The 23,658-nt window shown below is 39.4% G+C and overlaps 1 protein-coding gene across 3 annotated transcripts in view; it reads right to left on the reverse strand.

Annotated features, from left to right (window-relative positions):
• Nucleotides 1-20,069: 20,069 nt before the first annotated feature.
• The window catches only part of MUCL1 (mucin like 1), a 57,420-nt gene continuing 53,831 nt past the window's right edge, over nucleotides 20,070-23,658 (reverse strand). For all 3 annotated transcript variants that reach the window (XR_006885708.1, XR_006885709.1, XM_046642824.1), the window contains 3 exons: nucleotides 23,392-23,427; nucleotides 21,639-21,731; nucleotides 20,070-20,289 (listed from right to left, as the gene is read on the reverse strand). Coding sequence is in view for 1 of the 3 variants with exons in the window: in XM_046642824.1 (XP_046498780.1) it covers nucleotides 20,252-20,289; nucleotides 21,639-21,731; nucleotides 23,392-23,427 (167 nt within the window). In the remaining 2 variants the exon portion in view is untranslated. The remainder of the gene's footprint in view (nucleotides 20,290-21,638; nucleotides 21,732-23,391; nucleotides 23,428-23,658) is intronic.

Here is a 23,658-nt window from a genome sequence, read left to right on the forward strand (position 1 = left end):
GTCAACATCATACTCAATGGGCAAAAACTGAGCGCCATCCCACTGAAAACAGGAATGAGACAAGGATGCCCTCTATCAGCACTCTTATTTAACATAGTACTGGAAGTCCTGGCCAGAGCAATCAGGCAAGAAAAAGGAATAAAAGGAATCCAAATAGGGAGGGAAGAAGTGAAACTCTCACTGTGTGCAGACGACATGATCTTATATATAGAAAACCCCAAAGAATCCATTGGAAAGTAATGTAATCAACAACTACAGCAAAGTTTCAGGGTATAAAATCAATTTGCATAAATCAGTAGCATTTCTATATTCTAATAACGAGCTAACAGAAAAAGAACTCCAAAACACAATACCATTCACAATCACAACAAAAAGAATAAAATACCTCGGGATAAATTTAACTAAGGAAGTGAAGGACCTATACAACGAAAATTACAAGGCCTTTCTGAGAGAATTGGATGACGACATAAGGAGATGGAAAGACATTCCATGTACATGGATTGGAAGAATAAACATAGTTAAAATGTCCGTTCTACCTAAAGCAATCTACAGATTCAACGCTATCCCAATCAGAATCCCAATGACATTCTTTACAGAATTAGAACAAAGAATCCTAAAATTCATATGGGGCAACAAAAGACCCCAAATTGCTAAAGCAATCCTGAGAAAAAAGAACAAAACGGGACACATCACAATCCCTGACTTCAAAACATACTACAAAGCTGCAGTAATCAAAACAGCATGGCACTGGTACAAAAACAGATGCACAGATCAATGGAACAGAATTGCAAGCCCAGAAATAAAACCACACATCTATGGACAGCTAATCTTCGACAAAGGAGCTGAGGGCATACAATCGAGAAAAGAAAGTCTTTTCAACAAATGGTGCTGGGAAAACTGGAAAGCTACATGTAATAGAATGAAAATTGACCATTCTTTTTCACCATTCACCAAAATAAACTCAAAATGGATCAAAGACCTAAGGATGAGACCTGAAACCATAACACTTCTAGAAGAAAACGTAGGCAGTACACTCTTTGACATCAGTATTAAAAGGATCTTTTCGGACACCATGTCTTCTCAGAGAAGGGAAACAATAGAAAGAATTAACAAATGGGACTTCATCAGACTAAAGAGCTTCTTCAAGGCAAACGAAAACAAGATTGAAACAAAAAAACAACCCACTAACTGGGAAAAAATATTTGCAAGTCATATATCTGACAAAGGCTTAATATCCATAATATATAAAGAACTCACACAACTCAACAACAAAAAATCAAACAACCCCATCAAAAAGTGGGCTGGAGACATGAACAGACATTTCTCCAAAGAAGATATACAGATGGCCAATAGGCACATGAAAAGATACTCATCATCACTGATAATCAGGGAAATGCAAATCAAAACTACATTAAGATATCACCTTACACCCATTAGAATGACAAAAATATCTAAAACTAATAGTAACAAATGTTGGAGAGGCTGTGGAGAAAAAGGAACTCTCATACACTACTGGTGGAAAAGTAAACTGGTGCAGCCATTATGGAAAACAGTATAGAGATTCCTCAAAAGATTAAAAATGGAACTACTGGGGGCTGGCCCCGTGGCCGAGTGGTTAAGTTTGCACGCTCTGCTGCAGGCGGCCCAGTGTTTCATTGGTTCGAATCCTGGGCACGGACATGGCACTGCTCATCAAACCACGCTGAGGCAGCATCCCATATGCCACAACTAGAAGGACCCACAATGAAGAATATACAACTATTACTGGGGGGCTTTGGGGAGAAAAAGGAAAAAAATTAAAAAATAAATCTTTAAAAATAAATAAATAAATAAAAATAAAAATAGAACTACCATACGACCCAGCCATCCCACTACTGGGTATCTATCCAAAGAGCTTGAAGTCAGCAATTCCTAAAGTCCTATGCACCCCAATGTTTATTGCAGCATTATTTACAATAGCCAAGACATGGAAGCAACCTAAGTGCCCATCAACGGATGAATGGATAAAGAAGATGTGGTACATATATACAATGGAATACTACTCAGCCATAAAAAAGAACAAAATCATTCCATTTGCAATAACATGGATGGCCCTTGAGGGAATTATGTTAAGTGAAATAAGCCAGTTAGAGAAGGACAATCTCTGTATGACTCCACTCATATGAGGAATTTAAAAATGTAGACAGTGAGAACAGATTGGCGGCTACCAGGGGAGAAGCAGGGTGGGGAGTGGGCACAGGGGGTGGATTGGCGCACCTGCAACACGACTGACAATCAATAATGTACAACTGAAACTGTACAAGTTTGTAACCTATCATTAACTCAATAAAAAAACAACTCCTAAAAAAAAAGAGAAAAGAAATGGAGATTCCATGCACACAGATCAGAAGAATAAATACAGTTAAAATGTCCATACTACCCAAAGCAATCTACAGATTCACTGCAATCCCAATCAGAATCCCAATGACATTCTTCATGGAAATAAAACAAAGACTCCTAAAATTCAAATGGGGCAACCAAAGACTCCAAATTGCTAAAGCAATCCTGAGAAAAAAGACAAAGCTAGAGGCATCACAATCTCTGACTTCAGAATGTACTACAAACTGTAGTAATTAAAACAGCATACTACTGGTACAAAAACAGGCACACAGATCAATGGAACAGAACTGAAATCCCAGAGATAAAACTGCACATCTATGGACAGCTAATCTTCCACAAAGGTGCCAAGAACATACAATGGAGAAAAGATAGTCTCTTCAGTAAATGGTGTTGGGGAATCTGGATAACCACTTGCAAAAGAATGAATGTAGACCATATCTCACACCATACATGAAAATAAACTCAAAATGGATCAAATACTTGAAGATAAGTCCTGAAACCATAAAGATCCCAGAAGATAATATAGATAGTACACTCTTTGACATTGAACTTAAAAGGATCTTTTCGAATACCACGTCTTCTCTGACAAGGGAAACAAAAGAAAAAACAAACAAGTGGGACTTCATCAGACTAAAGAGCTTCTGCAAGGCAAAAGAAACTAGGATCAAAACAAAAAGACAGCCAACCAATTGGGAGAAAATATTTGCAAATCATATATCTGACAAGGGGTTAGTCTCCACAATATATAAGAAACTCACACAACTAAACAACAAAAAAACAAACAGCCTGATCAAAAAATGGGCAGAGGATATGAACAGACATGTTTCCAAAGAAGATATACAGATGACCAAGAAGCACATGAAAAGATGCTCATCATCACTAATCATCAGGGAAATGCAAATCAAAACTACACTAAGATACCACCTTACACCTGTTAACATGGCTAAATTCACTAAGACTAAAAGTAACAAATGTTGGAGAGGGTGTGGAGAGAAGGGAACTCTCATACGCTGCTGGTGGGAATGTAAACTGGTGCAGCCACTATGGAAAACAGTATGGAGAGTCCTCAAAAAACTAAAAATAGAAATATCATATGATCCAGCTATCCCACTACTGGGTATCTACCCAAACAACATGAAACCAACAATCCAAAGTAACATATGTTCCCCTACATTGCAATACTACTCATAATAGCCAAGACATGGAAACAATCCAAGTGCCCATCAAGTGATGACTGGGTAAAGAAGATGTGGTATATATATACAATGGAATACTACTCAGCCATAAAAAAGACAAAAATCATCCCATTTGCAACAACATGGATGGACCTGGAGGGTATTATGCTAAGCAAAATAAGCCAGAGTAAGAAAGACAAACACTATATGATTTCACTCATATGTGAAATAAAAACAAACACATGGACAAAGACAACAGTTCAGTGGTTACCAGGGGAGGGAAAGTAGGGGACGGGCACAGGGGGTGAAGGAGAGCACTTATATGGTGATGGACAAGAAACACTGCACAACTGAAATTTCACAATGATGTGAAACTATTATGAACTCAATAAAAAGAAAACGGTCTATCACAATGATGCGAGGGAAGGCCTGCAGTAGACACTGAGAAGCGCCACTCAGATCCTCCTTCAGAAACGAAGACTTTTCCACAGCCCTCAACTGATTGCCTGGGATGAAGATAGCTGTTTTGCCCAATGTAATGCCCCTCTCCTGAGATGACTCACATCCAATAATTTATCAAGATGGAGGTTTAAAGACTCCAGTCCTTCATCCCGACTTGGGCTAACTCTGACAGGGCATCACAGCTTCATAGCCTTCGACTGCACTGACTGAGATCTCTGTTGAGACTGCAAAATAGGCAGCCTCTTTCTTTGCCCAATCCTACTTTCTTCCTTCTCTTTCTACAGGGGTTGAGCCCAAAAGCATTCCCAAATAAACCTAAGATATCTCCATCTTGGAGTCTGCTTCCTGGGAAATCCACAGTCAAAACCCTTAAAAGTGACCACTTTCTTGATTTTTATGGTAAATTATTATCAGTATACAAACACTATACAATATTACTGTACAACTGTAGAATATAATACTGTATTCTATCTTATGTGTATGTATAGTATTTTTTCTGTCTTGATTAATGCTAACTTAATGTAACATTAATTCATTAATTCATTCAGTTCCGTGTAAATGTAGTTTGCTCATTTTTAAATGTTGCATAGTATGCAATGGATGAACATGCCACCATTTCTTTATTCACACTACTATTGATGATATCTGGATTAGTCTCTTTTTTTTTTTTTTTTTTTGGTGAGGAAGATTAGCCCTGAGCTAACATTTGTTGCCAATCTTTGTCTTTTTGCTTGGCAGACATTGTCCCTGAGTTAACATCAGTGCCAATCTTCCTCTATTTTTGTATGTGGGACACTGCCACGGCATGGCTTGATGAACAGGGTGTAGGTCCATGCTCAGGATCCAAACCTATGAACCCCAGGATGCCAAAGCAGAGTGTGTGAACTTAACCACTATGCTACCAGGCTGGCCCCTGGTTGGTCCCAGATTTTGACAATCATGAATAATGCCACCATGAATATTCTGATAAATGTTTCCTGTGGCACATAAGTATTTATATTTCTATGATAGACAAATAGGAAGAATAATTACTGGGTTATAAGTTATGCATATTTTCAATTTTTGTAGATAATGTCAATTTTTCAAAGCATTTCTACCAATCTACTCTCCTATGAGTAGTGTATGAAATTGCTAAATATGCTCACCAATATTTGGATTGCCAGTCTTCTTATATAATCATTTTTCTAGGTGGCAGTGGTATCTCATGTGGTTTTAATTAGAATTTTATAGTTTTATATGATAACATTTCATATTTTTATTTCATATTTATTAGCCAATTTGAATTCCTCTGTGAAATATTCCTCCTCATTTTTTAAAAACTGTATTATCTATCCTTTAGTGATTGTTTTGTAAATTTATATTCATTAGATACCATTAAGAAAGTGAAAAAGCAATTCACAGAGTGGGTGCTATGTGCACTTGTATATAGAGTTCTTTGTTGGTTATGGAGGAGATATGTTAAAAATATCTTCTCCAACTCTGTGGATTGATTTCATAAAGGAATGATGTCTACTAATAAGCAGAAATTCTTAAATTTATGTAACCCAATTTACCAATGTTTCCATGGCTAGCACTTTTAATGTTCTGTTTAAGGAAGAAATTTCTTAACCCAAAGCAAAGAAGTCATTCTATATTATTTTTCAGAGCTTTTATTATGTTCTCAATCAACCTTAAAATTTTTTTCTGTGTCTAATATGTGAAACAGGGGTCATTTTTTGCGTATGTGTGTCAGATTGTCCCAGCATCTTCTATGGACATCATCCTCTTTGCTCAGCAGTACCAGCTATGTCATAAATCATATTACCCATATAGATGTGAGTCTCCTACCAGGCTCTGTATTCCATTTCAATGGTCTATTTAACTTTGCATCAGTACTATTTTATCTTAATTATAGTGGCTTTATAGTAAGTCTTGACATTTGGTAAAGCCAAAGGAAATGAAAACGGGATATTGAAAAGATATCTGCACACCTATTTTCACTGTGGCATTAAATACAATAGCCAAGATATGGAAACAACCTAATTGTTCATCAACGGATGAATGGATAAAGAAGATGTGGTGTATATGTATACAATGGAATATTATTCGGCCATGAAAAAGAAGGAAATCCTGCCATTTGCATCAACATGGATGAAACTTGAGGACAAGTTTCTTAGTGAGAAGAGGCAGACCAACAAAGACAAGTGTTGTATTATATCTCTTATATATGGAATCTAAAAAAGTCAAAATGCATAGAAACAGAGAGTAAAATGGTTATCAGGAGCTGATAGTGGGGGAATTGGGGAGATGTTGTTAAAGGATACAAACTTGCAACTAGTAGATATATAAGTTCTGGCAGTCTAATGCATGGTATAGTGATGATAGTCAACAATACTATATTATATTCTTCAGAATTGCTAAGAGACTAGATCTTAATTGTTCTGACCACAAAAAAGAAATTATGAGACCTGATAGAAGTGTTAGCTAACACTATGGTGGTAATCTTATTGCAATATATAAATGTATCAAAGCAACACGTTGTACACCGTAAATTTACATATTGTGTCAATTATATCTCAATAAAAAAAGGACATTGGCTTTGATGAAGTTGATAATTATTGACTAAGATTTGATGGAAACATTATGAAAAAAAGGAAAAATATATAGATCAAAAATAATTTTTGAGTGTTAAGACCTGTTTTATAATTCTCTAATTCTTTTTTTTTAACTTACTGTATTTTATTCATTTATTTATTTGTTTTGGTAAAGATTGGCCCTGAGCTAACATCTGTTGCCGATCTTCTTTTTTTAATTTCTTCTTCTCCCCGAAGCCCCCCAGTACATAGCTGTATATTCTAGTTGTAGGTCCTTCTAGTTCTTCTATATGGGATGCCGCCTCGGTGTGGCTTGATGAGCAGAGCTAGGTCTGCATCCAGGGTCCGAACTGGCAAAACCCTGGGCCCCCAAAGCAGAGCACATGAACTTACCCACTCAGCCATGAGGCCGACCCCTTCTAATTATTCAATTCTTAATAATTCATAATTCTAATTCTTTAATTCTTAAGAATTCATAATTCTGGAAAAGAGTCAATAGGGAATACAATTTTGGACGTATCAGAGAAGAAAAAGAAAAGTGACTTAATGAGATATCAGAGGAAATCAAGGGTCTGTGTGGAGAAGATCGTTTTGAACAGCAAAATAAAAATATTCAAGGGCCAGTTCCAGTGGCCTAGTGGTTAAGTTTGTCACGCTCCGCTTCAGCTGCCCAGGTTCAGTTCCCAGGCGTGGATCTACACCAGTCATCAACGGCCATGCTGTAGCGGTGACCCACATACAAAAAGAGGAAGATTGGCAACAGATGTTAGCTCAGGGTGAATCTTCCTCAGAAAAAAAATATATATATATTCAAATCTAAGTTGGACAAGAAAAGTGGATTTCAGTGTAGGATACAAGTCTCACCTTTAAAATATAGTAGAGATTGATGTTGGTTTTATATTGAACTGAATGCTCCAGGTATCACAGTTTAAAATGAAATATCTTTGAGGGGATACACTTATCTGACTGCTCTAAGGCATCTGGGGCCCCACATGTAGCTATAGGGAGACTCCTTTTAACTTGCACAAATATGTATGACTTTTTCTCAAGATTCAGGAAATGTAACAGGATAATCACAACCAGCATAAAGAGTACCAAATAAATTGAAATCAATTGACTGAATGTTACCCATCTCCCAAAGATAGAGGACTGTGAAAGAAATGATAAAGAAAATTCCTTTGTATACATTAATCTGAGCCGAATGTGTTACCTTTCCCAAGGCCCTGAGGCCAAAGTCTCTGGGAACAATTTTTACTTTTAGTTGTTGACTCAATTTTGTTTCTTCTGGACATCAACTCTTATTGGCTCCAACTCCAATTTTGAGTAGACAACTCCAGACAGACCCAGATCCTTAATCATAGATGTCTTGTTGGCATCTGACCTTTAAAGAGCTTATGAGTGAGCCATGAGTTCCATGCTTGTTCTGTGGTGCAATATGTAGAATAAGAGACTCATGTGCTTTTTAAAATCTGGATGCCTCACAGCTCTTCTGATTGAGTTGCAATAGGTTTTTGCCAACTCATCTTTAGAACATATAAGCAAACTCCTATCACTAAGCTAAAACCTTTTCTGTGAGCAGGAATTTGTGGCAGAACTTGGACCACATTTCCAGAGCAGTTGTGGGTATGCTTATGTTTCTGACACTTCCTCCTTCACCTGAAACCATTCCACCAATAATAGGCTAATCTCAATTCATTCAATAATCCTAATCAGGATAACCCAGGATCTCATATCTATGGGGAATAGAGAGGGGAAAGTCATAGACAAAACCACCTTTTCATGTTACTTAAAGAGAGGATGAGAAAAGTGTAAAATCATTATACCATCCAAACTGTGGGTAAGCTATGATTTATCTCCACCTATGGTATCATAACAAAGGTACTGGGAAAATTCTGTGTGATTTAAATAGCAGTCTCTAAACATTTCACTGGTGAGCAGGTATTTTTGGATTAATACATCTGAAAGATTACTTTGGACAAAATTTGTCTGTTTAAACATTAACATAATGAAAAATAATTTTAGAAAACAACAATGAAACTACAGTGGCATTATGTAATGCAACAATCTTTAACTTACAGCATTGTAAATAAATCTTAGAATTTTAAACTGCAGGTCAAATTGATGAGAGCCTTATGTATCAGTAGATGAAGTAGGGTTAGTAATAGATTTTAACCACACGAATCAGTCTATAGCTGTGCTTTTGTATCAATGATCTTATTACACGGAGTTTCCACTCAACTCTATAATAATTGCTCTTAAACATATTTCAAGGACTCCTTTTAAAGACTGACATCTTAAAATGTTGGCACTGTCTAGAATTTAGCTCTCAGGTCTTTCTCTCAGATTATGACCTAAACAGATTATCAAAAACCATGATTTGATAGCCATTCATACGCTGCTGGTTTCCAAAATTGTTATGTCTAGTCCAGAACTATCTCATGACTCCAGTCATGTGTGTTTTCTCAGCCACCACATCCAGATACCTCTTCTTTCCTCCTGTTTCTTTCTTAGTTATTGTGATCATCAACCATCCAGGAATCCTCTGAGATTCATCTTAGTTTTGTAATGATATCTGAGTTACATTTCTAATCAGAATCAGAAAAATTTTACAGATCGCTAACTGACCCTGGAATAACTGCCCAGTAGCCCATGTCCAATGATAAAAGGACACCTGGCACTGAAGCCTAATGTCAGATCATTCCCTGAGCAGTGAAATTGATCTGCATTTTCAGTTTCTTCTATTTACCAGAATGACCTTCTTGGTTCTCTGAATCTTGGTGGGTTTATCCAGGCTTATATGCAAATTCCTTCTCTAAACAAGCCTATATGGGGCTAAGTATAAGAGGATCTACTTAGAGGCCAGGAGAGAGCCCCTATACCGTGAATCTAGACTCACATCATCCTTCAAATGTGGGAGAGATGAATATTAGAGTTTCAGTTTTTTGAGATTCACTTGTGTGTCTTCCTCTATCCTGTATCTATTCAAAGCAAACGGGGTAATTTTGAGTGTTCAAGCTTCCCGTCTTCGTTGAGTAAGAGAAAGGAATGATAAGGAAATGAAGTCTTATTGCACTGGGTCAGAATAAATTTAATTAGTTATTCACTTCCACTCAAGTCTCATCTACAGTAAATTCCTACACCTATTCAGGAAAGAGAACCCAACTTTTCAGCTTCCACAACTGTGAAACTTCGATTTAAAGACAGAATTTTCTAGCAAAATAAAAAATTGACCTTAACATCCAAAGCCTGTTTTCATGTCGTTTTAATCTCTGGAATTGGTCTTGTATTACACATATTCTTTATCTCCATCAGTGGTTCAGTGCTTGGGATCTAAGACTTCAAGGAAGTGATTCATAATTGGGCAATACAACACTTCTTTAGTTTTCCTTTGCACTTTTTAGGAATGTAGCAATCATTCCTTCTGAGAATATATCTACAGCTGGTATGTTTCTGGACTTTCACTTTGTGTCCTAACACTGAAGTAGGATTTATTGTGACAATATTCTTTACGTACAGTCAGCCAATCCATGACACTATCAAGTTGTGATTGAAATGCTGAGATGTTTGGATACCGTAGCTAAATTATACAAGAAAAAAATTAAAATTACTACCCTATCATTCTTCTCTAAAAACACAACCTGAAAGGTAAATCATCAGAATATGGGCTGCTGTTTCCACAAAAGATATTGAATTTAGACATTTGCAAGAAGTCTTGAGAATGGTCTTGACCCAACAAGGTTAGTGATCATACCTTAATGAGTGCCTTGGCCTTTGGCTCTTTGAAAGGTAGAAAAAGCTCTCTGGTTTGAAGGAGTAAGTCAGTACAGGGAACATGTTAGGTGTTAGAATAAATAAAGGGTTACCCTGACAATATACAGTCAGTTCATACAGATGATGCAATGAGTTCTTTGACTTGGTGGCAGGGTCTCCAGAACGTTGCCTACCATGGCAGTTCTGGGAGAAAAGGAACCTGCATCTTTGGTCATAGCGAGAGTATGTATGGCTTCCAATTCAACGTGTTGGATCATATGGTAGTTCTATTTGTAGGATTTTGAGGAGTCTCTGTACTGTTTCCATAGTGGCTGCACCAATTTATACTCCCACCAACACAGCACAAGGATTCCCTTTTACCCACATCTTCACTAACACTTATTTTTCGTCTTTTAGGTAATCTTTATAGTAGGTCTTCATATCTGGTCACATATCTGGTAAGTTTTACAGCTTTCTTAACTACACTTAGCCCTTTGCATTTTCATATGAACTATAGAATAAGTTCATCCATTTCCACAGAAATACCTGCTAGAATTTTTTACTGGAATTGCTTTGAAAGCATATATCAGTTTGAAAATAATTGACTTCTTTATATTATTGAGTCCTGAAACCATAAACATGATATATCCCCCAGAACTTTTCTTTAATTTATCTCAACAATATTTTGTATTTAGTGAAGAGTTCTTGCAAAGTTTTATTAGATTTATTCCCAGGTATCTGATTCTTTTGAAGCTATTTTAAACTCACTTTAAAATTAATTTCATTGCTTTATTTCTGGTAAAACAAGGAAACAACGAAGCAAACTGGTTTTGTATATTGACTTCATACTAGTTTTATTTCTTCCTTTCCAAACATTCGTTTCTTTTCTCCAGCTTTGTTGAGCTGCCTAAGACATTCAGTACAAGGTTGAAAAAGTGATGATAGTGGGCCACATTTACCATACTCAATATTTGGGGGAACAGAGGAAAATAATTTTCCAAAATTAGCATAACTATTATCAAAGAGTTCTAAAAATCAGATAGCCTGAACACATTTAGGACTTTGAAATCAATCCTGTTAGTTTTGTATTGCTGCATAACAGATTACTACAAATTTAGCGTGGCTTTAAAAAGCACACATTTACTATCTCACAGGTTTCGTGGGTCAGAAGTTTGGGGGCTTACTAACCAGGTCCTCTTTTCACAGGGTCTCTCAAGGCTGCAATCAAAGTGTCAGCCAAACCTTGTTTCTTTCTGGAGCTCTGGATCTTCTTCCAAGATCACGTGGGTGTAGACAGAGTCATTTCCCTGAAGGTGTATGACTGCGAGCTCCAGTTTCGAGCTGACTGTTGACTGAGGCCACCCTCCCATTCTCAAGGTCACAAGCAGTTCCTTGCCACTTTGTTCTCTCCATAAACAGTTGATAACACGAATGTTTGCTTCTTCAAGGCCAGCAGGAGAATCTCTCCTCCAATCTGCTAAGACACAGTCTTATGCAACAAAACATAATCAAGGGAGTGACGTCCCATCACCTTTGCCATCTTCTCTGAGTTAGAAACAAGCCACTGTTGCCAAACATTCAAAGGGAGGGCATCTCAGGGATTCCACAGGAAGAATTCCATCCTCAAGAGATACGGGTACCAGAGATCATTTTCATATTTGCCAGTCAATATACCTGACACCCATCAAGGCAGGACTGCCAATCATCAAAATCCTGGTCAGACAGCTTCCGTTTAGGAGATCAAGGAAGTATGTACCCGTATAACCCTGCCACCTGGTACTGAGCAGGGATTAAGATGAAAGACTGAATTGTAGGTGTTAAGAGGAAGAATGTTCCAAAAGGGATAAACAGAATTCTAGCATAAGGCTTAAATGGTCTAAACTGAGGACCAGCCTCTGAGACAGAGCAGAAACTTGACTGTAACCTGCCGTGAAGATAGGACTTGAGTAGCACAGCAAATGCACAGTGACATTATCAGCACTGGGAAGAGGCTCATGGACAGGCTGCCAGCAAACCAAGTGAACCAAATCCCCAAAGGCTTGGTCATAGCTGTTTAGAAACCACTTACCTGTGATCAGATGGATTAATCTTTCCAGTCAGTAGGTCATTTCCCCCAGACACGTGGAAAGGCAGGAGGCAATAAGTGGGAAGTAAACAGTGCCTAAAATAAGACTTAAAATGCCTGGGGACACTGCACAAACCTGAGGGACTCTGCTGAGGATATGGCTGGAATAGACGCTTCTGAGTGCGTTAGTTTTCCAAGGCTGTTGTAACAAATTACCACAAAATTAGCAGCATGAAACAATTTGTCTCCCAGTTTCTGTGGGTCAGAAGTCAGGGCAGAACATGGCTCACCTGGAGTTTGCGCCTTGAGTCTTACAAGGCCAAAATCAAGGCAGAAAGACTTCTCTTCCTTTCTGGAGACTTGGGAAGAATTTGCTTCCAAGATATTCAGCTTGTTGAAGAATTCAGTTCCTGCTCAAGTGGTCCCCTTCACTATCAAATCAGTAAGGCACGTTGAATTCTTTATGTGCTTAAAATACTTCTGCCTCCCACCTCTGCCTTCCTCTTCTGCTTTTAGGGCCTCATGTGATGACATTTGGCTCACCTGGATAATCCCGGATAATCTCCCTATTTTAAGGTCTGCTGTAGTAACCTTCATTCCCTTTTGTCTTATAACAACATATTCATCAGAGTGTTATCTCATCATATTCACAGTCCTATGGATTAGGGCCTGGGACTTCTTTGAAGGCCATAATTCTTCCTGTCTCACCTCCTATCAAAAGATGTATCTATTATTCTCTGAAGACACTCAACTTCCGTTAATGATATCTCCATCCTTCCAGTTGCTCAAGTGAAAAACTTCAAAACCATGCCTGACTCCTCTCTTTTCCTCACAACTCATATCCCACCAGTCAGTAATCCTGTTTGCTCTACCTTTAAATACATCCAGAAACAGACAATTTCTCATCACCTCCAGTGTTGTCCTAGACCAGGTCACCATCATGTGTCGCCTGAAATAGCTTTCTCTAGTTCTTCTTTGCAGACACACTTGTCTCCCTGTAATCTATCTTGAAGAATTTAGCATAACTATCATGATAAAAACGTAATTCTGTCATGTCATTTGTCTCCTCTCTGCTTCCAATTACAGCTTATAATGTTTCAGCAAAATCCAGAGTCTTCAGGATCACCAACAAGCTCTATGTTACCGAACCCTCCACACAGTGATGGCCTTGTAGGAGATGAGAGTCAGACTGCATATCAATAAAAGTCAAGAATCTCTAGCAGAAAGAAGGAATGGAGTCAGCTAAAAAGACTGTCAGTGAGGCGTTAGGATTTTATTTCTGAGACAAGAAAATTTTTGAAAATCAACATTGACAACTCATGACTCATAACTAGCAAGGAACTGCAGTTACTCTGTGACTGTCATGGAGCAAGACAGAAACAGGACCACTCCAAAATCACATCTGAACACATAGACATATGACACTACACAAATGCAAGAATAATCAAACATCCCCCTCTCCTGGCTAACATGAGTGATTACAGCTCCTTCATCAATAAGCAATTTATGCCAAATGCATTCTCCTCGCTCCTTACATGAAAATTTTTAAGATACCTGTACCGGTCAGGATCCATTCAGGAGACAAAAATCACACAGTAAATAGAATAGGGCAAGTTTAACTATTACGGTATGCAGAACACATGCAATTGGAATGTGTAAAGATATATAAAATTGGAATATATAAAAAAGAATCAAATGGAAATTTAGAAATAGCACATATAGAGAGCAGCCACTACTGCTGGGGCTAGAGCTGAGTACCCAGGGAAGAAACGAATTAGGAAGAAGAATTCCCAAGGCTGAGACTCAGCTCTGGTAGGAGAAAGTCTGGATGTGGCCCACTGGAGAGCAGAGAGAGATGCTGAATAGCTACAGGCTGGGACTGCAGCAGTAAACAGCCCGGTAGGGCTGATGGAACTTGCTGGGAAGCTACCAGTGGGGAGAGGGGAAGGAGGCAGCTGCTAGAAGTCACCAGGAAGCCACCACTGTGGTGACAGTGAGACTTGCTGGAATGCTGGCTGAGGCAGAACTCGCTAGAAACACTTACTTAAGAACACGCAGATAACCCCAATGGCCCTCTATCTCATCAAGAAAGTTAATTTGTAATTAGAAACCATCAGACAAAGAAAACCTCCAGGCCCAGAGCCTTCAGTAGTGAGCTTCCCGAACACTTAGGGAAGAATTTGTACTTGTTCTATAGGGAAAAACCAACCAATAAACAAAACCTCTCCTAGAAAACAGAAAAGGAGGGGAAACCTCCCACTTTGTTTTGTGAAACTAGCGTAACCTTGATCTCAAACCCGACAAAAACTTTACAAACAAATCAAACCACATACGAATATCCTTCATGAACACAGAACAATGAAGTCATACACAAAGCAAGTCACTAGTTCCAACAAAATATTATCCTAAAGGGAATCCAGCAAGTGGAGTTTGTCCAAGGAATGCCAGGTACAGTAACATCTGAATATCAACCAATGTAATTCAACAATTTCACAAAATAAAAGAGAAAACACATAGAACCTTCTCAATAGATGCACAATAATTATCTTAAATAATTCAAAACCCAATCATACCAAAAAAGAAAAAAGCCTCAGCAAATTAGGAATAGGAGAAAATTTCTTCAATCTCCTAATTCTACAAAATACTACACCTAATAACATATATGATGGAGAAACATTGAATGTTTTCTCCTAAAATCAGGAATTTGAATTTGGCAAAGATCTCTGCTCTTACCACTTCTATTTAATATCTTTCTGGAGGTCCTACCCGTGCAATAGGCAAGGAAAAAAGAAAAAGAAATGCAAAAACCTCAGAAACAATGAAGTAAACTCACTTTACATGCAGACGACATGGTTGTGCGGGTGTGTAACCACACACGCAAAAATCTGTTAGAAACAATGAGTAAATTAAGTGTGGTCATAAGATAAAAAGTCAATACATTAAAAACAGTTGTATTTCCACACGTTAGCAATGACCATTTAAAAACAAAAATGTTAAAAGCACCATTTAGGGGCCAGCCTGGTGGTCAAGCGGTTATGTTTTCACACTCGGCTTCCAAGGCCCAGGGTTTCGCCGGTTCAGATCCTGGGTGCAGACATGAAGCCACTTGTCAGGCCGTGCTGAGGCGGCTCCCACAGAGCACAGCCTGAAGGACCTACAACCAGAACATGCAACTATGTACTGGGGGCTTTGAGGAGAAGAAAGAAAAAAAATAGGAGATTGGCAACAGAAGTTAGCTCAAGTGTCAATCTTAAAAAAAAAATCATTTAAAACAGCATCAAAAATATATATTTGTTGGACCAGTACGGTGGCACAGCAGTTAACTTCGCAAGTTCTGCTTCAGAGGCACAGGGTTTGCCAGTTCGGATCTGGGTGCAGACATGGCACCGCTTGTCAACCCATCCTGTGGCTGGCATCCCACATATAAGGTAGAGGAAGATGGGCACGGATGTTAGCTCAGGGCCAGTCATCCTCAGCAAAAAGAGGAGGATTGGTGGCAGATGTTAGCTCAGGGTTAATCTTCCTCAGCAAAAAAAAAAAAAAATGTATATTTATTTATGAATAAATTTATCAAAAAATATGCAAGACGTCTACATTGACAGCTACAAAACATTGATGACGCAAACCAAATAACCCTAAAAAAAGGTAGATATATTATGTCCCTGTCTTAGAAGAAACAATAATTTGAAGATATCCATTTATCTGCATCTTCAATTCAATCCTAGTCAACAATTTAGCAGGCTTTTCTGTTAAAATAGACAAAAGGATTCCAAAACGTGTATGACAAAGAAAAGAGTGACAAGTAGCCAAAACAATCTTGAAAAAGAACAAAGTTGGAGGAATCACACCATCTGATTCCCAAACTTATACAGTTACATTAAGCAAATCGTTGAGATACTGACAGAGAGAGAGAAATAGGTCAATGGAGCAGAATAGAATCTAAAAATAGCCCCACAATATACAGTTAATTGGTTTTTGACAAAAATGCTAAGACTATTCAATAGGGGAAAGGAAAGTCTTTCAGCAAATTATGCTGAAAACATAAAGAACTACCTATATGATAAAAAAAAAATAAACCATGAGTCATACCTCATACCAGACACAAAATTCAAAGACTTAATCATGAAAGCTAAAATCATAAAGCACTGACAAGAAAACCTAAAAGCATATCTTCTAATCTTAGGGGACGTTAACATTTCTTAAGCAGAAAATTTTTAAAAACACTAATATGAAAAAGAAAATTGAAAAACAGGATTTTTCAAAAAACATTATGCTTCCTTAACGATTTCTGTACATTACATAGTATTTCACAGTAGTAGTAAAGTTTGTAACTTGACAAGAGATATATTCAAGTGGCCCAAACTGAGAAAGAATTGGTTGTTCCAAACTCTAATTGTATCTCTGTTGCTCCTTTACAGGGTAAGCAAATCCTAGACTAAGTGCCCAGCTAACACCCAGTACTTACACCCAGTTACAGAACCTGGGGCTGCCCAAAGAAGTCCCATGTGATCCATGTGCCCCATCAGGTAATTTCACCAACAGCCATTACCAAGCCAATCTTTTCCTATTAATAGTAGAGGCACGTGGCCAGCCCAGTAGCAGAGCAGTTAACTTTGCACGATACACTTCGGCAGCCCAGGGTTTGCCAGTTTGGATCCCAGGTAGAGACTTACATGCCGCTTGTCAGGCCATGCTGTGGCAGGTGTCCCACTTATAAAGTAGAGGAAGATGGGCACAGATGTTAGCTCATGGCCAGTCTTCCTCAGCAAAAAAAGAGGAGGATTGGAGGCAGATGTTAGCTCAGGGCTAATCTTCCTCAAATCAAAAAATAGCAGATGCATTTTCTTTATTACATGATTTCTTTCCATTGTGTTCAAGGTGAATGTGTCCTCTCTAGCCCATGGGGACCTGATCTGAGCTTCCCCATGCATGCTCTTTTCATGAACCCAGGTATGTATAGGGTGCATCATCACCATTCCAATCCCTTTCCAAGGCAGCAATTTATTTTCTTCATATCCTTATGATGTTAATCCCTCTACTAAATTCTCAAAGAGATTTCCTTTTCTGAGTGCATCACACAAGTAGCTTTTTTGTCTGGCACCTAGAGCCCATTTGCCTGACAATACAGGCGACTCTTGGCTGCAGCCCAGGAGTCTCCAATATCTAAATGCTTCCCTAAGGGCAGGAGCCTAATCTTTCTCCACAACTAAATAAAGAGCTTTCAACTCTACTCGCTGTGGCAGCTTACCCTTGCTTTCTTTCATCAATGTTTTAGGATCTCCAGAGCCTGCTTGAAACTGATTTCCTAACAGCAACACGGTCCTCAATTCAGGAATTGCCGTGGGTAATCCAATCCCACTTCTTCGCCCCAGAGCGCTCAGGAATGAGACCAGGGAGGTCCTGGGAGATCTCTGTTGTCCACCCAACAAATAGCGATATAACTTCTTTGTGAATGTGTGGGGCTCTCCCTGAACTTCCTCTCTTAACATTCTCTTAAAAATAAATGTCCACTCTGTGCGCATGTCTGTGCTGCCCTGACATCATGCAGAACACAACAGGAAACCACCGGTGTGTATGGCCTCAGGACAACCTGATGCTCTTCAATGCTGGGGCGAGTTTTGTCAAACACCATTGAGAAGCTAGCAACTATTTATCAAGTGGTCTGTGAGAAGAATCTGCCTCAAGTAGTTTTCAAGTCCAAAACCCAAGACAACTTTGCAAAGAATCCTACTTGATTTCTGCCAAGATTCTAGTCTGTACAGGTATGATGACCTCTACCACATGAACAGTCAGATCCTATGGACTCATAGGGACTGCCTGGGGTCAGCTCTCAGTAAATCTATTAAGGATTTCTGCTCAGGGTCCTGCTGAAATTCAGATTTCTGTCGGGTGACTTTGTGAGAAGAGGCTAACAGGATTTCTAGAATAGGAGTATGATTTAGCCAAAACCAGAATAGCCCTGCTAGTCTCCGACCTTCTTGCTTATTAGCAGGCTCTTAAAAATACACTCATGTGTTGCACAGTTTGAGCAATGTCTCAGGTTGCTGGAACCCACATAATTCCCAGGAATTTCACAGATAGGATTAGGCCTTGAATATTAGCTGAAAATTTCACCGGCCTTCTAGTTATCATATGGATGCTACGGGTCTTAATTCTCTGAGTTTATTCCTCTGAGGAAGCAATTATTTTGGTGTATGCTAATTTCCCCTTAATGGTAACTGACTTCAAATCTTCTCTAACTAGATTAGGGCAATATGCTAATAAACTCAAATATCCCTGTGGCAATACAGTAAATGTGCACTGAGTTCCACTCTGTGAAAATTCAAATTATGCCTGGGTGGACTCAGAGACTATTATGGAAAAGAAGGTGTTAGCTAAGTCTGTGAGGGTCTGCTAAATCCTCTTGGCCTGGTGCACTTCCTAGTCTTTGTCACACCAGGTCCAGCTGAAACAACCAGAGGACACACCTTGTTTGATCTTTGATAGTCTCGTTTACCTGTTACTCACTGGCATGCCAGAATTGTTTAAAAAAAGATTTAGTAGGAATCAAATTCCAGCTTCAATCACTTCCCTAATAAGAGCATTAAGGACATGTTGTGCTCCTTGAATTTTGGACTGCTTACTTTACTGTTAGTGAGAACTCAGGCAATTTCAAAGGTTCCCATTTAACCAGCATGTCAAAACTGGGCAAAAAGTTAACATAGCAGATATCCACCGTAAAAAGGACACAGGCACCATGCCTTGTTCATATACAATATCCATCCCGATTATGCATTTAGATGCATAAAACCAGCCAAAACCCTCCAGGAGCACAGCTGTAGTTGAAAAGGTTGGGTTTATTACTCATTGCAATGGGGGAGAACATAAGCCATGGGGAAGTGCAGAGAGGTGTCTTACTACAAGGGTGTTAGAAAGGATTTGCTAAGGTTTGGGGCTCATGTTGGGTGATGTGGGGGTGGGTTTAGGGACTCAGACCTTTGCTCTGGGTTGGATGCTGTCAGGGAGCATCAGTGATGCTAGGATGGGGTATCTTAACAAATCTTATCTAGAGGAGAACAGATGAGAGTGAGGCTAAGTCTGTAATGGGTTATGAAGCAGCAATCACTGGGGATTTTTATGGTTTTTTTATGGTTTGTACACTAACTTTGTTTTGCATCTGTACTGAGACAAAATTATCAAGTGATCTTTTTTTGCCTCACTCCATCACAGTCACCGAGTGCCCTTGGTGGATGTTGGTGTTTTGAGAGATTGTTTGTGTCCAGCAAGAGAGCACCATTTCCTAGCTGTGATGCCAGGTCAGCCCTCAACAACTCCAAAGCCTGGATGGGCCAGGCCAGTTCCCAGATGTCAGGAGCTGCTTTTCCCTTTCTCACCTGCTAAGTCATTGCAGATAAGACAATACTTACAGGTCAGTTAGCAGTAGAGTTTTGTAGACTCAAAACTGAACATTAGTGCCTGGTACGTGTTGATTAGAATTCATGTCAGAGAAATCTCTAGTCTCTAGTGGTAGACCCAAGGATTGTTTCTTATTTTAAAAAATTGGATAAACGTGCAAAAAAAACCATTAACAGTAACACAGAGGACTAGATAAAATTACAAGTATCTGTCACTTGGATTGACTACAAATTGGAAAACCAATCACCAACTCATAAAACATAAATACTATTTTTGATGTTGCTCATTATTAATCTTTATTTGAAAGCAGATAAACTGATTAGAGGTAAGAAAGAGAAGGTAGGCATGGTAAGTAGTTGCATTAAATCAGATGAAGGGACATTCTGGCCCAGTCCAGCGGGATCACGTGCGGAGGGCCCAGTCTGATTCCATCTCATAAAAGTTTCTGAGTTTCATTTTCCCAGGATTTTCCTTATCTGATCGAATATACCTGCAAAAGAAAAAAAATACATAGTCATGAGGATTCCAAAAATGGAGGGAAAATGTAGCTTCATTCTTGGAAATCAGCAAGGAGACTAACAAAGGTCAAATGGCACTGAATACGGTGGAGTCAAAAGGAACATGAGATTTTCATCCCTGGAAGATAAACAACTACTCCTGTACAAGAGAAATTGTATGTGCAGCCCTGGATGGAAGCTTAGGTAGGCCGGAAGCTTACAGAGAACAGGAAGAAGGCAAATATGTATTAGTTTTCCCCTTGACACAAAGCTATCCAGACTTCTTCTGATAAGACATAAATACTCATTCTTTCACCCATAAGCCACCCAGTACAGATCCTTGAGCAAGGTGCCAAGCATTGGTCCAGACACTGAAACAATAAAAAGTAATATTTCAAAAGGTTTCCTCAGGATTTGGGTTATGTACAAATCAAAGCTCGTTTCTTATTGCACATATGATAAGGGGAAACTTCTCACTGTAACTATTTCATTTCTTCTTCTTTAAAATGTTTATTTCATAGAGTTACTATGAGATTTAAATGCATTATATATGTGAGGTGTATACCATGAGGCCTGGCATATATTCAGAGTCAACAAATTTGGTAATCAACGTTACATGAAAGTAGAAGGAGCAGGAAAAATGACATAGGAAGAGGAAGACGGTACCTAATCCTCTTTGCAGTTCCAAATTCCCAGAAATACCCTAAATAACTCTCAAAACATTCTGCCTCAAGGAAGCCTCATTATAAAGCCATTTTCTATTTTTGGAAAATTCTTGAAAGGAAACAAAGAATTTTCTGATTAAAAAACAAGGATGGGGACTGCACCGGTGGCACAGCAGTTAAGTTCACACAGTCTGCTTGGTGGCTTGGGTTTCGTGGGTTCGGAGTCCAGGCATAGACCTACCCACAGTCCATCAAGCCAAGCTGTGGCAGCGTCCCACACACAAAATAGAGGGAGATTGGCAACAGATGTTAGCTCAGGATCAATCTTCCTCACCAAAAAAAAAAAAAAACAAACATAAATAGTAACCTGGCCACATGAGGCACCTACTTTAGTCTTTCCAATGTCATTGCTACTAAAAATGAATTTTCCCTATTAAGTGCTGATAGTTCAAGAGCCGTGCAGGTAAAATTGGTAAATGAGAAGCTGTACCCTCCTGGCTCCTCTGATGTGTATCTGTTGACTTGATTTGTGAAATCACAAGGAATTAGAGAATAATGAGAAGGAAACTGGGCTTTTCTCATGACTTCTCCTCGCTGCCCCTCAAATATACTTTACTGTGAGAATAGGGAACCCAGGAGCCCCATAATGAAAGCACTTAGATGGGTGGTCTTACTACCTGAAAGAAGGTTCTTCCTGGTAGTAGCAGCAGTGGTGCTGGCAGCAGAGGTCGTGGAAGCAGGGGCAGTGGTCACGGCAGCAGTGGAGGCAGCTGAAATTAGGAGGAAAAGTTCCAGGTGAGAAACGTAACTCTTCCTCAGGGAACCAAATTTGTCCCACACGAGCTTGGATATATATTTCTCATTCTGATTTCATCTCAGCAAATGGCATCAATTCAGTCATCCCTTAAGCCTGGCTACCCACTTTCCTCTTACCCCACTCTTCCTAGCACTGTCCTTGGTGGAGCAGAAAGAATTTGGGGGTTCCCTCCAAGGACATTGAGGCTGATAGAAGAGACAGACAAATGCCTTCCCCAGGCATGAGCACAAAAGACCAAATCCACATGTCTTCCTATTCACAGGGACTACTGCCCAGAGGCAACAAGGAAATCCCCCATGGACTGACGTTCTGGTGTCTTCCCACAGAAGCACTTAGAACAGAATAGTTGCCATGGCAGAATGAACGAGTGTGAGCAGAGGGGTAAATGCTACAGGAGAAGAGAAGAAGGAGTAAGGAGATGTGCCTCAGATTAGGACAATAGTATCTCCCTTCTTTGACTGCAGTAAAAATCTCTCCCTTCAGGTTCTGGCCTGAAAAGGGGTCATATTCACCCGAACTTTTGTATCAACTGGGACTCCATCAATTACCGCAGTAATTGTGAGGGCCACGTTAGACATAGTGAGAGACATTGGTACTATTCTGGCAGACACATGAGCAAATGCGCCATCAAGTACTCCATGTTCAGGGGGAACTTGTCGGAGTTTATGAGATTATCCCTCTCTGTACCTTACACCACAGCTACTACAAATAGCAAGAGTCAGAGCCCATATTTCTGCGTAAAATCCGCCTCAACAACTGGATAGCTCCATTTCCATTCCCACACTCTAGCCATGCTGTCTCAGGCCACATTCAGGAAACCGGATATTTTTTATATTGGACCCCACAAGGCAGTAGGGCATGGCATACGGTGTGAGCTCTGACTAGCGTCAATGTCCTCATGAACAAAGGACACAAATCCCCGAGCTATGGAGGATGAAAAGAGAGCTCTTCGTAATGCCCACATGAGCACACACACACAGCATAGAATGTGCGGGACACGGTGGGAGAAGCCCAAGAATGACCAGGGGCTTTGGTTCACAACCTTGGGTTTCAGGCCAGGGAAGGAAAGCAGTTATCTGTCTGCAAAGAAGGCAGAGACACCATTACAAAGAGCAAATCTTAGCGCCCTTCTACTTGGCCCTGCATTCCACATCCCTCGTCCCTCCCTCCCATGTGGTCCTAATGCCCTCATCCCTACGTCACCTTGGAATTACATTCTCTTCCTTCATTCTGGACCCAACTGGCCTCTTATTTTCACACTGACCATACATTCAGCCTTTCAATTAATGGTAACCAAAAAGACTTTACACACATCTCACTAGAATCCCAGGCCACAACAACAACCACATTCCCCCGTCCTTTCTACTAGAGAACAATGAATGATTAATCCACAATTTCTATAAATCTATGCCAGAGACTTCATGTTCTCTAATTAATGCATAAGAAATAAGCAGATTGTCTATGTTCACCATGAACTTTAGAATCAAGAGTATGGTTTTCCCAGGCTTCTCTTCAGGATTCCTTATACCCTGTGCCCCACGGCAGCTTTGACATGGGGCTGGGAGGAAAAATGGCCATTGAAGGAAGGAGATGAAGTGCAAGCACAGGCTCACCAGAAGAGGTGTCAGAGGGAGCATCCGTTGCATTCTCTGAAAGAGAAAAAGAAAAAACAGGAGGTAAGTGCAACGCCAGTCTGCAGTGTGGAGGGAGGAGAGAACATGGACAATAATGCAGGCTTTCACACGCTGAGGAGGGAAAGATGCACAGATAATATAAATCCCATAAAAACATAACAGGATGTCATTTTTGCTCTCCTGAAAGAAACCTTCTTAAACATATTTACTGACACGAACAATGAAGTTGGGTTCCAAGGTTAGAAA

The sequence above is a fragment of the Equus quagga genome, chromosome 1 (assembly GCF_021613505.1).
Source record: "Equus quagga isolate Etosha38 chromosome 1, UCLA_HA_Equagga_1.0, whole genome shotgun sequence".
Taxonomy (NCBI): Eukaryota; Metazoa; Chordata; class Mammalia; order Perissodactyla; family Equidae; genus Equus; species Equus quagga.